The 13,560-nt window shown below is 42.4% G+C and overlaps 1 protein-coding gene across 9 annotated transcripts in view; it reads left to right on the top strand.

The window, feature by feature from the left end:
- The window catches only part of IQSEC1 (IQ motif and Sec7 domain ArfGEF 1), a 315,077-nt gene that overhangs the window by 173,924 nt on the left and 127,593 nt on the right, over positions 1–13,560 (top strand). Inside the window, exon 1 of one of the 9 annotated variants that reach the window (XM_048957704.1) lies at positions 126–714. The exons of the other annotated variants lie outside the window; for them this stretch is intronic. Within the exon in view, the coding sequence (XP_048813661.1) occupies positions 638–714 (77 nt within the window). The 5' untranslated portion in view covers positions 126–637. Of the gene's footprint in view, positions 1–125; positions 715–13,560 lie in introns of those variants that run through there. 9 annotated transcript variants of the gene reach the window in all.

Here is a 13,560-nt window from a genome sequence, read left to right as displayed (position 1 = left end):
CAGACAATGGGGCTGGTGTGGTTTACACGGGAGGAGCTGATGTGCGGAGTTGTGTGCTGCTTTATTTGACCAACAACAACAACAAAAAAAAAAAAAAAAAAAGGAGCGGGGGGACTGCCGTTCCCGTGTGATGGGATCATAGCGCTGCTGTGATTACAGGCAGTTGTGAGGTTGATTGAGATAATTGCTTGTCTTCTCATAAGTTCTGCAAGCTCTCAGGATGCTTTGCAAAGATCCTTTTGCAGCCTTAGCTGGAACGCAGACGCGTTATTTGTCCGGAGGGCCATCCGAGTGGCCTAAAATAGCCAAAAGGAGAAGCGGGATTTGTGTGTAACAGCAGCTAGCCGGTGGCATCGGACACTTTGGGGAAGATAAACTGCAGTGGGGATCAAAGAGCGTCTGCGAGCCGTAGCCTTTGTGCGCTGCCTCTTTGTATCGAAGTGGGTGCTGTGCCGTGCAGGTGCTGTGCCATGTGCGCCGGCTGCCGCACCGCCAGCACTTAGAAACGCTTGTGTGCAGCAATAAGGGGAGCGGTGCGTTGCGTTGGGTTGAAGTCATTCACATCAAAACAAAAAGAAGACTCGTGGTGTTAAAATCTAGCTGCAGGATCCGCTTGCTGCAGTACAGTTCTTTGAAAATGCTGAAGTTAAAGGCCTTCTGCTTGGATTACTGGCAGTTCCTGTGTCTCCAGCCTCTCCACGGCTTCTATAAAAGGTAAGAAAACGTTAACTCAGACATTCCTTTCAGGACTGTGTAGCCGCACACGATGCCCTCGGAGCTTTTACTCACTGTGCTGCTGTGCTGCCGAAAGGCAGATGTACTCGGGAAAAGGGAGTGGTAGGGAATTAATCAGAACTTGTGACAAAGGTTGTAAAGCTGCCTTTTTATTGCTTTCATTATCAGCCACTTTTGTCTCTGCTTGCAGATGTGAAAGGTGAGGATGCTGTTTGGTTTCACCATTTACTTTAAGTCGAATCACCTCAGTTAAGACTCGATTGGTACTTTACTCTCTGTCTGATACTTAATCCTTAGGCACAGTAGCTTGTTTTGTGTAGTTTACAGACAACTGCAAATAGCACCGAGATGAATTGAAATGTCATGGAAATTTACATAATGCAAAGATCCTTCTTTTTTTTTCAGAGATATTTAGTAATATAATAGTTCATCTTTCATTTCCCTCTTGGTGTAAAGTGCACATCACAGTCATTCAGAGCAATGGGCGCTTCACTGAGGCGGGCCTGATGTACAGCCTAAATGATTGATGGTGAATAGGGATCGTAAAGAATAGCACTGGATGTCAGATGCTTTCAGCTTGCCTATTTAATGGAACAGCAAAATAAGCAATTCCATTTAACGTGTCCCTGAACTTAGATCACTGTTTTTTAATCTAAACTTCTGTTTTCTTACTCTTGATTTACACTACCAATGGCAATTGTATGTCTCTGAATTTTCTGGGGGGAAAAGTGGAGAGATTTTCATTGTTAACAAAACCCATGCAATTTAAAACAGGATTCTGTTCTTGTTATGTACACTTTGTGGTCTGACTATCTATTGTCAGCCTACAGAAAGTGCTTTGTACTAAATGCTAATTGCAGTTGAATTTTTCATGCAGTGACTGGAGGCTGGAAAAGGGAACCATTCCAACCTTTTTCAAGGTTTAAGGGGTGCCCCCACTTTCTGGCATTGAGTAATATAGGACCTTCATCTGTGACCATTGGCTGCTGAAGTTTCAAAGGATAGCTTTATTCTATTACAGCTTTTCACAAGTTTCATTTTTAGGCCAAAAAAAGTTCCAACCTATTCCCAGCCCATTGTGTATTTTCCTCGCTGAGAATCCATGTAAAATAAGAAACATAGGCAGACGGTTTTGGTGCAAGCAAATACAACTAAACTTAAGCTTTATGTCTTGGATTCCTGGCAACCTCCCATCTTTGTTGCAAATGATTTACCCTAGGGTTATTCTGCATCTCCTAATGGAAACCTCTGCAGTACCTAAGGACTTTCCATTTGCATCCTTCCAGACAGTAATTTGTTTATTATCAAACCTTGCACGCATCTGAACTCTCCTCCTGGAGTGCGTTTGTATGAACAGAAGTAAAAAGAGCCTAAGCATGTAAATATCAGATAGAAGTACCTTATTCTTGTCATGTGTTCTTGTCAGGAAAGGGGAATTGAAGTTTCAACTTTCTCACATTTTAAACAAAATAACTTCTTGATTAAGGCAGAATGACAAATGAGTGAGGAAAGCAAGTGGTACAGAATGAATAAAGAAACAAAATGCAAGAAAGACCACTTACAAAAAAAAGAAAAAAAGAAGTAAAGAAAAAAAGCACTTTCTTTAGACTTACTTTGAATTAGTTTCTGCCAGCAGTTGTAAGCTGTCTAAAAGACTCTTGGAGAAGAGCCAAAATGCTTTTTGTGTACATGTATATACATTTTCCTTTTTTATGTATGAAATAAGATAACCAAAATAGGACTCAATGGACAGTTCCTTCGTGTGAGGCTTACTTGTTGAATGGTTAGTATTAAGTAGGGTTCTTGCCTGCCCTCTGTTTCACCTGGATGAAGGGGAAAGCAAGTGCCAGAGAGTTCAGGCATCTCTGCATGACGTTCCTTCTGCCACCAGCGTCACCTGGAATTGGCCACAGCTTCACGTGCAGAGGTGCAATGCCAGGTCAGGGAAGTGCCTGGGTGCCAAGGAAGCAGTACTGAGCACCAAGGCCTTCGCAGTGTGCAAGTGGTGGTATGACAGCAGGTGACTTCAGGGCAGGCATGGGGAGGCTGTGCAAGAGCCCTCTCAAGGCGCATTGCTGCTGCTGCGGGATGCCTCTGCCCTGTGAGCTCTGGCTGTCACTCCTCATGCACTCACCCAGCCCAGCGGGGCACAGCCAGCCAGCATGGCAAGCAGTGGGACTGCTCTTCTGTTCGCTCTTGTGGCCTGTCTGAGGAGAGCATGGCTTCTATTTTCAGTTGTACTCAATGGTGAGAACTAAGGTAAATGCTTCTTGTCAGTTCAGAAGCTCCGTGGCATGCTGCTGTATTTCAGAAGTTGAGTTGTGGTTTTGGATTTTGTTACTCAGGGATGTCTTATGGGATCAAGCCTGTTGCCTGAATCAGACAGCTGAGTGGATTGGCATCAGGGTCTGCTCTCCATGCACCTGGCTAGGAAGGTCTTCCTCAGCTCCCTGAGAGCAAGGCTGTGGAGAGGAGGGCTGTCCCTGCTGCCCAGATCTGGGAGCACAGAAAGGTACAGGACAAGTGTGTCCCTCCCTGTGCTTGCAGTGCCTGCTGGGACGTGGCAAGAGCGCAGCAATTCTGGAGGATGGGACAGGGTAGAAACAGAACAATTTTTGCCTTCTGAGGTGCCAGTTTCTTAATGTAGCCAGGTACTCAAAGCAGAAATGCAATTCCAAAACTGTTCCAAGCTGTGCGTGTGACATTCCTGACAAGAAACCCATTTGAGGGCAGACACCCATCCCAGGGCTTCTGTGCAGTTTTCAGTCCCTTGTAAGAATGAATTCAGTCAGGTATATTTTCTGAGCATGGGGAAAGTGAGAAATAGGACAAAACAAACTGTGCTTTTAGCCTACTTCTTAACTTTGGCTGTGGCTTCCCTAGCCAGGGTATGGCATATTCACAAACCAAAATTCAGCCCAGCTAACTGTGCCACTGCCTCCAAGCTCACATACCTGAGCAAACAGACTGCTTTTATCCAAGGGACAGCAGATTGCGTAGAGCAAGCTGGGACACTGAGGTAGAACCAGTATGGAAATGATTGGTAATCCGTTAATTTAAGGAAATCAAATTTCAGCTCTTTGTCTTTAGCAGTGGCTGTGTGTTGGTCAGTGCTATAGCCCCTCACATGCTGGGCTTTGGTATCCTTTGAATACAAATGCTACAAGTGTGGAGATGAATTTCTATAGTAGATTAAGTGTAAGATGAACAAATCACTGTAGGGTTGCTGTGTGATTTTGAGGATGGATGTCTCGTGCTTACTTGGAGAATTATTATAAAACCACGTGACCTCAGATTTAACGTGTGGAAGTGAAGATTTCTGTAGCTGGGAGATGCATCGTGCTGTGCTTCTGCCAGCTGGTGTGTAATGGCCCGTGTGGGAAATTGTTACTGCTAGCATTGCATCAAAGAGAAAGCGTAAGGTGAGAAGAATTGTCTGCCAGTGAAGATGATTGCAACCTGTACTTTGGGAGGGGGAGTTTTTTCTCAGGATTCTCCTCTCGCTTCTTGCAATACTCTTTAAAGATAAGGACATATTTAAAAAAAAAAAAAAAAAAAAAAAGTCATTTTTAAAATGACCTCTTCATTTCCTTTTTTCTTTTTTACAATTTGCTCACCCCAAAGGAGGCAGGAGTCCCTTATAGAGCAGTCAGGTGTTTCCAGCAAGCCTTTGATTGCAGCCACCCCAACGGACTCAGGTCAGGAGGGATGGCAGGTTGTTCGAGGCAGGAATTAGCTGGAATTGTTTCTGATGGTCTCCAGTTGGGGCAGGCAGTGCCAGCATTGTGATTCAGGATAGACTGAATCATGTGCTTAAGCCCATCTCCAGGCAAGAGCAGGTCTATATTTTGGTGCATGATTCAATCCCACTAGGATGTTTCAGTGATGATTATAAGACAAAACACTTTCATAACTTTCCGTGGCAGGCGCAGCTTATTGCTGCTATACCAGAATGTCAGAAAGTAACTGAGTCTCAGAAGCTGCTTAAGCCCCTCTAATATCAAACATCAAGCTCTGCGGGGCTCCTGCAGTTCTGGGCTCATCCTCTTTGTTATTCTGTTATCCAAGACAAATTTGTAGTGTTTGAAGCCATTAAATGAATTGCCAGTCCTGATTTAGATGCAGTTCCAACGGTGGCGTATGTGCTTTAAGTGATCTATGTCAGGATTGTCTTCTAGGTACTTTGTCAAAAAGAATTATTTAAAAAAAAGTGCTTTGATAGTCTTTGTTCCTCACCTCTGGTGTTGACAGCGTGGACTCTGCCTATAGATGACGTGGGATGGCTTCAGTGTGTCAGACAATGCGGCTGCTGGGATGCAAGGAGCAGGGCTGCCTCCTTTAAGTAAAGCGCAGCATAAACGACAGACACCTGTCTCATTGGTCATGTGCTACTACTTAGGTAAAGGGAATGCTATTTTTAAATCCATTATTTGAAATAAGATTTGATAAAGGCTGTTGATACGTTATTTACCTATTGTGATCTTACATCCCTGGAAACAATAGCTGTACAGTAGTGACAAATCTCACCAACAGCGAGCAAGAAAAATAAATCTTTGGATTCTTGTTCATGAGAACAAGGATTTCTTTTGCTCACACTGACAGCGATGTCAGCTGGTTTGCTTTACTTCTGGCTCTCATTTGAACTATGAGCTCCTCTGCAATCTGTCTTGAACCAAGTCATAGCAGAGTTGTGGGATAAGTAACTGAAGTTGTCTTGAACTTGCATTTGGAGTTCACCATATATGTTGTTAGAAACAAATAGTTGCTTCCGCTTGACAGTGACTTCATCCAGAGCAGGACTGAGTCATAGTGCCTATAGCACAGCTCTCCCAGGAGGCTGATGCTGGCAGTGTTTATGCAATCACAGAGCAGCTGAGAGCACACAATTCTCTCCTCCTCTCTATCCCCCAAATCCAACATCCTCCTGAAGCACAGCCAGCAAAAGGCACAGATTGCAGCATTCCCATATTCAGCATAAAAATGATGAAAAGAAGGCCATTGAGTAAATAAATAAAATATGAAAATGCCTTTTCTACACTCAGGGAAGTAGTGATTTCAAGCCAATAAATTAAAACACCCCAAATACTATTTAGTGTGGTTGTACCCTTCATTTCAATGCAATTAATGCTACCACGTGTCTGACAGTGATCATGAAAGTGTTCAAACTGCTTTGCCCACATACCTTCTATTCAAACTCCTGGCTTTTCTTAGCTCTCTGGGATGCTCTTCTTTCCTATGCAGTGGACAGCCATCTTTCGGAATCCCTTACCTTTCCATGCCCTGACTTCACTGAAGTCTGCTGTGGGTCTTTAGTGCTGCTGATTGCCAAAAATCCTGTGCAAATACAAAGGGCTGTGTGTCTCCTGTCACCACTGCTGTAACTGATAATGTGCACTGTGGAATGGAGATGGCTCCTTGCATGTGTGCCTTTTCTCTGCCTCTGCAGAGAGTGGTGGAGCATTGGTCTTTTCCAATGCATTTTTCAGCCAGGACCCAACTCAGAGTGATCACGTTCTGCATTCTTCACATTTGTGTGGATTTCTACCTTCCACAATCCGAGATTTGTGTCAGGACTTTGAAGAACCTCGGTGTGTGGTGTGCTGGGACTCCTGCAGATGTGCTGTTGGCGATGTCTGCCATTTAGCTGTGCCCCTTGAGAGCCTGCTGTGTGCCAGGCTTTTCTCTTTCAGTGTCTGGTCTCTACTGTGTTTAAATGCATCTGATGGATGGGCAGACCCTGGGGCTGTCACATTTTAATTGTGCATTTGGCTATGAGCCTACATGAATTGGAAGCTTTCTGAGCTTCCTTTGATAGTCTTCCAAGATTAAGTCACAGAAAAGGGTGTTGGGAGTGTGGTGGAGGCCTGGGCACACGAGGAATCTGTTCATAGCTGCAGCTGGAAGGGTGCTGGAGGGCTCTTGGGCAGCACAGGCCTGCCAGCTTGTTGGGCTGAGATGCCCTTTAGCAAAATGCCAAAGCCGTGCTGACTTTGTTCCACAGAAGGATTGGTACGTGTCTGTCACTGCTGTGAACTCCCAGAAAACATGGTGCTTTGTGTGCCCTTAGGAACGTCTGAGAAATTGGAATAGGAGGCTTAAATGCAAGGAAAGAAAATCCAGTGAAGGCAAAGGAAGAAATGTAGTCATTGTATTATATCTAAATCCCTTCCCCTATTAAAGGAAAACGTTGTCTTGTTACAGATTAAGAGTTTAAAGATATCCAGAGTTGCCCAAGAAGTTGGACTGCTTTTTACTATTACAAAATAAAATAAAATGGAGACTCCTTTAACTCCTTAATTGGTAATAACTGTTGTATAAAGGCAGCTCTACCTAAGTTAAAAATAAATCTGGAATTCTCCTGACAACCAGGAACGGTTGCTAACTTCAGCACTCACCATTTCCTTTTGTTAAATGCCCTGTAAGTATAATCTACTTAGTAATAGAAATGCTGTTAAATTCTGTTTTCTGATCATTTTGTCTTGGTAGAAACTTCAGGAAAATGAGTAAATGCCTTCTTCACTCATGAGGACTTCAATATGCTTTTTCCCCTCTTCTTTGGAATGTTGTATTAACCTCATACAGTTAAGGCAGTAAGATGACCTTAGCTGTAGACATGTCATGTGGAAAGTGACGCATGCATCCGGCATACGGGACTTTATCCAGAAGCAGATCACCCAGGACACCATATCTGCTCAGTTTCTCTGAGCCCTTCCCCATGACTTGTGTGATGGAGGCTTGGCTCGCTCAACTCACCCCCCTGTTTGAGCACTGCTTGTTGTGCAGACTTCTGTGCAAAGCAGGAATGAATCTGAGGAGACAGGGAGAATAACAGAATGTGAGCCTCCAAATTAAGCATCGCCTTTCTATTAATATCATTCTATCACACCACACACAGCTTCTAAAGGAATCTTAGCTCTAGCATTTTCAAATAGCATTTCATGTACCTTGTTACATCTTTGCTTGGAGCAGCTTTTTTTTCAAGTGTAAAAACATATTTATATATAAAAATCTTCCAATGCTTATTCATTTCTGTCCATTCCTTCCCTACCCTTCTCCAGTAACATTTTGCCTTAACTACTGTGCTTTATCCTGTTGAAACCTATTAGTGACTGGGTTTTTAGCAATAAAAGCCATTGAAAGTACCATAGTATTGTTACTAAAACATTTGGTAGGTGCTTGAAAGTGCCAAGCTGTGAGAACTTCTGGTGAGTTTATTTCCAGTAGGTTTGGGATGGTGTCCTTCCAATTGCTTTGATTTCCCTGCTCCAGCTGTGGGCACTCAGCAAAACAAAGCCAGTGTGTCTGTCTCAGCTCTTTCAGGTGGTCTTGGTGCAAGCTCACCTGCATCTGCAGTTTCAGGTCCTGCTCAATAGCAGCTGGGGCAATGGAGAAGTAGGCAGCCCTTCATGCTGGCTTTGCAAGACGCAGCACTGCCTGTGGGAGGGGCAGGGACAGCACAGTGCAGATGCATCTTGGCTGCCTCAGCTGTTGGGTGAGCTCTTGTAAGCCACCTGGGAAAGCTGGTATCACAGCGCTATCTTTGTCTGAATTACCAACTGTCAAAATTACAGGTTTCTTCCTTAAAAGATATGTGTATTTTATGAAGCTTGGAATTATTTTACCTGTTTTACCTGTTACGGTGAAAAGCAATTCCAAGAGGGTTGGTATGCCCACTCGGTGCATAAATATGGAAGTAAGCTTGTGGGAAAACCAAGGCACAACACAGCCATCTGATGCAGGGGAAAGCACTTCATTAATCCACTGAAAATAAAACATTTAAAGTGATGAGTGGCCTTGGAAAGGCCAATATTCTTAAAGTGGGAATGCAGCAGAGCCACTCTTTTCAGCTTCCTGTTGCAACTTAGTAGTTTGGAGACAGCTGAGAGGAGACACTGATAGCAGGACACTGCTATGGGTGAGGGTTTTGCTGTAGATGATTGCAAGCAAGACTAATTCAGTAAAGATTTCCAGGGAGTATCATGGGAAGGGAAAAATAAATCAAATTAAGAATATCTGTTTGGGGAGTTCTGCTTCGTACTACGCATGGTTCCATGCACAGTGCGACTGGGTGGATGCAGTGATGTCCTATGAATGGAATCTGTTGTTTCATTTCAAGGGGAAGAGATAACTGAAGTTTTTATTACCACACCCAAAGAGGAATAATAAACCAGCCAGGCAGCATCTGTCTCCAAATAGCCCTTGTTACCAGCCCACAGTCTGCGTTGGCTGCGATTGCTTGGCCAAATGTGTGAGTATAGGAGAAAATTGTCGCTGGAATCATTACAATAGATTATGATTGTTGTACAAAATGGAAAATCCGTGTCAAAAGCAGACATGATGCCAAAACGCCCCTGCGGTGCTGGGGCTCATCTTGACTTGTCCTACGGTAAAAGCAAACAAGGCTTCAAAGAAGTGAATTCATTTGATATGCTAATCTACGTCTTGTTTCAGGCATGGTAATGTCCCTGTGAACAAAGGAAAAGAACAGCTCAGATGAAAGGGATGTACTGTCTGTCTTACTGCCGCTAGAAAAGTTCTTCCATTCCCAAATAAGACTTTCCTTAATAGTAAGAAGTAGTTATTAGTCAATTTCTTCTTTAATATCTGCTCTGTTCCCTCTGTGCTAATCGTACTATGAAGGTGATGTTTTCTGAAAAGGCAGCCCATCAGAGAGACAGAACGAGCCATAGGCTTTAGCTAATCACCATTCTCCACATCTGTGCACATACAGAAATCGTCTGCTATGGCTGATAACATTACACCTGCAGTTGGTCAAATCTAGCGCTGCTCTCCTTGCTCTCATGATGCCTTACAGCATGCCTCTCCAATATCATTTCCAGCAGCATTTCACAGCAATCTTTTCCTCATGTTTACACCAGGATAAACAGCAATTATCTGCAACCAAGAATTAATTGTAGAACCAAAGCACTAGATTTGTCAGCTTGTTTCATGGTTTGCACAGTGCTCAGCGTTTTTTGGATGTATATTATTTTGTCTTTGCAGGTTGCCTATCCGTTCTAAATAATTCCAAATTTGAGCTTCCTATTCCCTGCAGAGTAAATGCTTGCTTGGAGGAGGACTAGCTTGATTTGCCTAGGTCGCATTGGGAATTAGTGAACAAACCCAGCTGAAACACTGCTGTCTCATAGAACTATCCATGTGATCAAGCTGCAGCAATCATTTAAAAGAACAAAAAAAGCAAAACATCAGCTGCATCTCAGCTTTGTCTGATGATACTCTCATGTCACTTTAATTCATTTGGTCACTGGACATACATAAAAATTCTAGAAACTTGAATGAAGCAGGTAATTAATACTCTTGTATTTAAAAAGCTCTTGTAGATCTGAGTATGATATTTGCCTTTATTTATTTCTTAGAGACAGATAAAATCACATTTCTGTGGATGCTGGTAGTGTCAAAATGTTACAATTCAGTATGAATCAATGAATGCATAGTACAAGCACAGCAATTACTCTGATGTGTGAAATAAATGCTTAAGCAGGTATAGTTGACACTACTAGCATGTGTGATACTTTTATGCTACTCTGAAAATAACTTCTGTTAGTTTAATACTAAAGACATAATGGGCTTGTTTATACTAAACTAATTACTCCAAGAGTGCATCAAGAGTAAAAAGTACTTTTCTTGCACTTCTACTCTCATATTTGCAAGTTAGTGATTGGATTCAGCTGGTCTGCAGAACTTGTGTGGCTTTTCTCCATCATTTAAGTCTATCTCACTGATTATGTCAAGAACAGATCTCTAAGTTTTTTGATGTGATTTTTTCTCTATTAAGTCTACTGATGTAAAATGTGCAATATGCTGTGCAACTTTTTCTAACTTTTTTACGAGCTGTCAGTAACTTATTCCTGGAATTGTTGTCAGAAAATCACTGAAACAGAGCCTATTTCAGCCTAGTGGTACTGGCCATGAGATCCTAGATAAAATGGTTTTGTACAGAATGAAGTTATGCAACAGAAAACAGGCATTTAATTACAAAAGCGTCTGGTTCTATCAAGAAGTAGCATGAACTTAGTTTCTTGCCTAATTAAGTTTTATAATATAAACACACATTTGATTTCTTTGATCTAGAAGAAGCCCTGAAAACTGTGCTATTGACCTCTGAGACAAATGCGGTCTGGTGGGCTGAGCTCAGGAAGTTGTCATGTCATAGCAACAACACTGACTGACTGGGTGGTCTCGAAGAACTGGGGCCGGATTTCAAGGACTCATCCTTCAGTGAATAAAAGATAGCAATGCTAATAACAAAAATAATAATTCTATCAGGGTGATTCCAGATGTGTCTGTTGAGGCTTAAATTCAGTTGAAAGTGTTGGTGATAAATGAAGTGCACTTCAACTTAATCCGCCAAAACCAAGGGCAAAATTATTCGCGCTGGTACTTTTTATTTAAGCTGGATGTTTAATATTGCTCATAAATGCCTATCATCACTGAGAAATTGTGCAGTGTCAAGTATGCGATTTGGGATCTTTCTGAAGACTATACTGTATGTTGACACGAAGACAAAATCCAGTTGCCACATACTGCATTGAAACCTCATAGATAGGTAAGACAATGCTACGTACATGGTGAATAAGTTTGGGGGTTTTAAATCAGGTTTTGTCATTTTATTTTTGATGTAATTTCTAGGCTGGATCATGAATGTCACAGCTGACATTCACCACTGAAAATCATAGCAGTTCAAACACAGCTTTGGAAAATGACTCATTACTTCTTTTGGCACTCCAAAGTTTATTACAGTACACAAGAAATTTTGCAAACAGTTGGGAATTTATTCAGCCTCCGCAATATGATGTAGTGTGTGTTTGGTGTGTCTTACAGCTCCAGTAAGTGGCTTGCTAAGGCCCTGGTGCCGGACTGGTTTCATTTTTGTTTTTTCTTTTTTCAAGTGGAGTAATTTATAATAACTTTGTGTAGATGCTTCATAGGTGGATTTTGCTTTCTTGACAACTTGGAGCAATGTTATATGTAGCTTTCTGAACAGCTTCAAATAATCGTCTCTGGCTTTCGAATAATGTAAACAAGGAGTCTCGTAAATCATGGAGAAAGGAGTAATTCGAGACTTCAGATGAGGAGAGCTGGCTTCTCTCTGAGTTCATCTGAGTGGAAGTCAGAGGAATCACTTGGAAATCGTGAATCAGAGCTTGGCTGCTGCGTGAACCTTGGACTTAACTTTGTCGTGTGCTGCTAAACTTCTTTCTTACATTACTTGGAATCCTTTTAAATTTGCAAACACTTCAGAGAAGGTCATGAAGGGAGATGGCAGTGCAATGTGGAATCTGATGTGGAAATACTGCATTTCTGTCAGGACAATCAGGTACAGTAGGAATATTTAAAACTTTGTGGTAAGTTTCTGAGAGCTGCATGCGTTAATGATGGTCTCTCCCCTGTTTGTATTATTTTTCCTGTGCAGTTAACTCCGCGTAGTCTGAGATGATTGCTAAGGTGGCTTTGGTTTGTCCTTATAGTAAAGTTCTGAAAGGAAAAAAGCAGGGTTATTGAAAGTAATCTTCAAGGAAAGTGGAGTTCTCATGGTTTCAGTTTTGGAAATACTTCTGTCTCATTTGCATGCAGACAGAATCTGGGATATAAAAAAAGAAAAGCACCGACACCTTACTTTAATGAATATTTGCCTGTTGTTATCTTTAATTCGTTGTATCTCCCAAATCTGGAGATGCAGGGTGTGTGTTTAGCACACCGTGAGCGTCGTTTGCTTCAGACCGATGAGAAGCGGGGAGAAAAGGTGGCGGCTTTTATGGCAGAAAAGTCTCTCAAGTTTCAAATGTCTCTAAGCTAGTGTGGTGCTAGAAGCCTACCTGCATGCCTCGTGTGAAAGCACAGCCGACACGGACGAGATGACAGGCTGGGGCTGCCGTGCATCACCGGGCACATTCCTGGAGCGCTGGTGTTTGACAAGCTGCGTGCTCCCTGCCAAGCGCAGTTGCTGTAGATTGCAGCAGAGTTTATTCCAGGAATGGAGCTATTAAGTGAGACGCTTGGTGATCGTGTGTTCTCACAGCAATTGGATGTATTTAAAAATAGCATGCTATAGTTTTGTGCCATTCAAACCATATAACCCCATAATGAGATTTTGTCACGCGAGCTTCCCTTGAGAAATCACGTCACGCAAATAATTACTGCTTTTCACACTGCATAATTATTTTGTGCCGAGGAAAGAGTGTAGTGAGCCTGAATTCCTGCTTGGATGTTCATGACAGCCAGAACGAGACTGTGGAGAGCCTTTATCATCAGGATGCTGAAATAACACTAAAATGTCTCCTCGTTGTCAGAGAGTGAATCAATACAACAGAAACAGGAAATAATCCCTGAGAGAGGATTCAGTTAACATAAAAGTCATTTATGATCTGGGTTTAGAACCAGAGATAGAGGGAAAGCCTGAAACAAACTGAACTGGTGCTTAAGTAGAGTGGAACCATCTTTAGAGCACAGATATCATCCTGACTTTGGTACTGCTGGAGACCTCAGACAAAAGTCCAGTGCAAAATGCAAGTGATCAAAGTGCACGTTCCTAGTAAGAGTGAGCTTTAAAGGTTCCTATAGCCATTTGGGTGTGGCTATTTTTCTAATGTTTAACATGCAAGCTGTGCTCAGCTGTAAAGAGACGCATCTTTTATCAGTGAACTTATCACTGTTCAGAGCACATAGGTTCAACATTAGCTTAATTGCTCACAGCAGTTGCTTATTTCTAGATCTGGCTTATTTTTCTTGCTGGCTCCCACAGCTAGCATAATGCAAAATGAAGTTCCTCTTTGCTGTTGTGCAGTGAGTATTTTCAATTAGTTT

The sequence above is a fragment of the Lagopus muta genome, chromosome 11 (assembly GCF_023343835.1).
Source record: "Lagopus muta isolate bLagMut1 chromosome 11, bLagMut1 primary, whole genome shotgun sequence".
Classification (NCBI taxonomy): domain Eukaryota; kingdom Metazoa; phylum Chordata; class Aves; order Galliformes; family Phasianidae; genus Lagopus; species Lagopus muta.
This window is presented reverse-complemented; position numbering and strand designations above follow the sequence as displayed.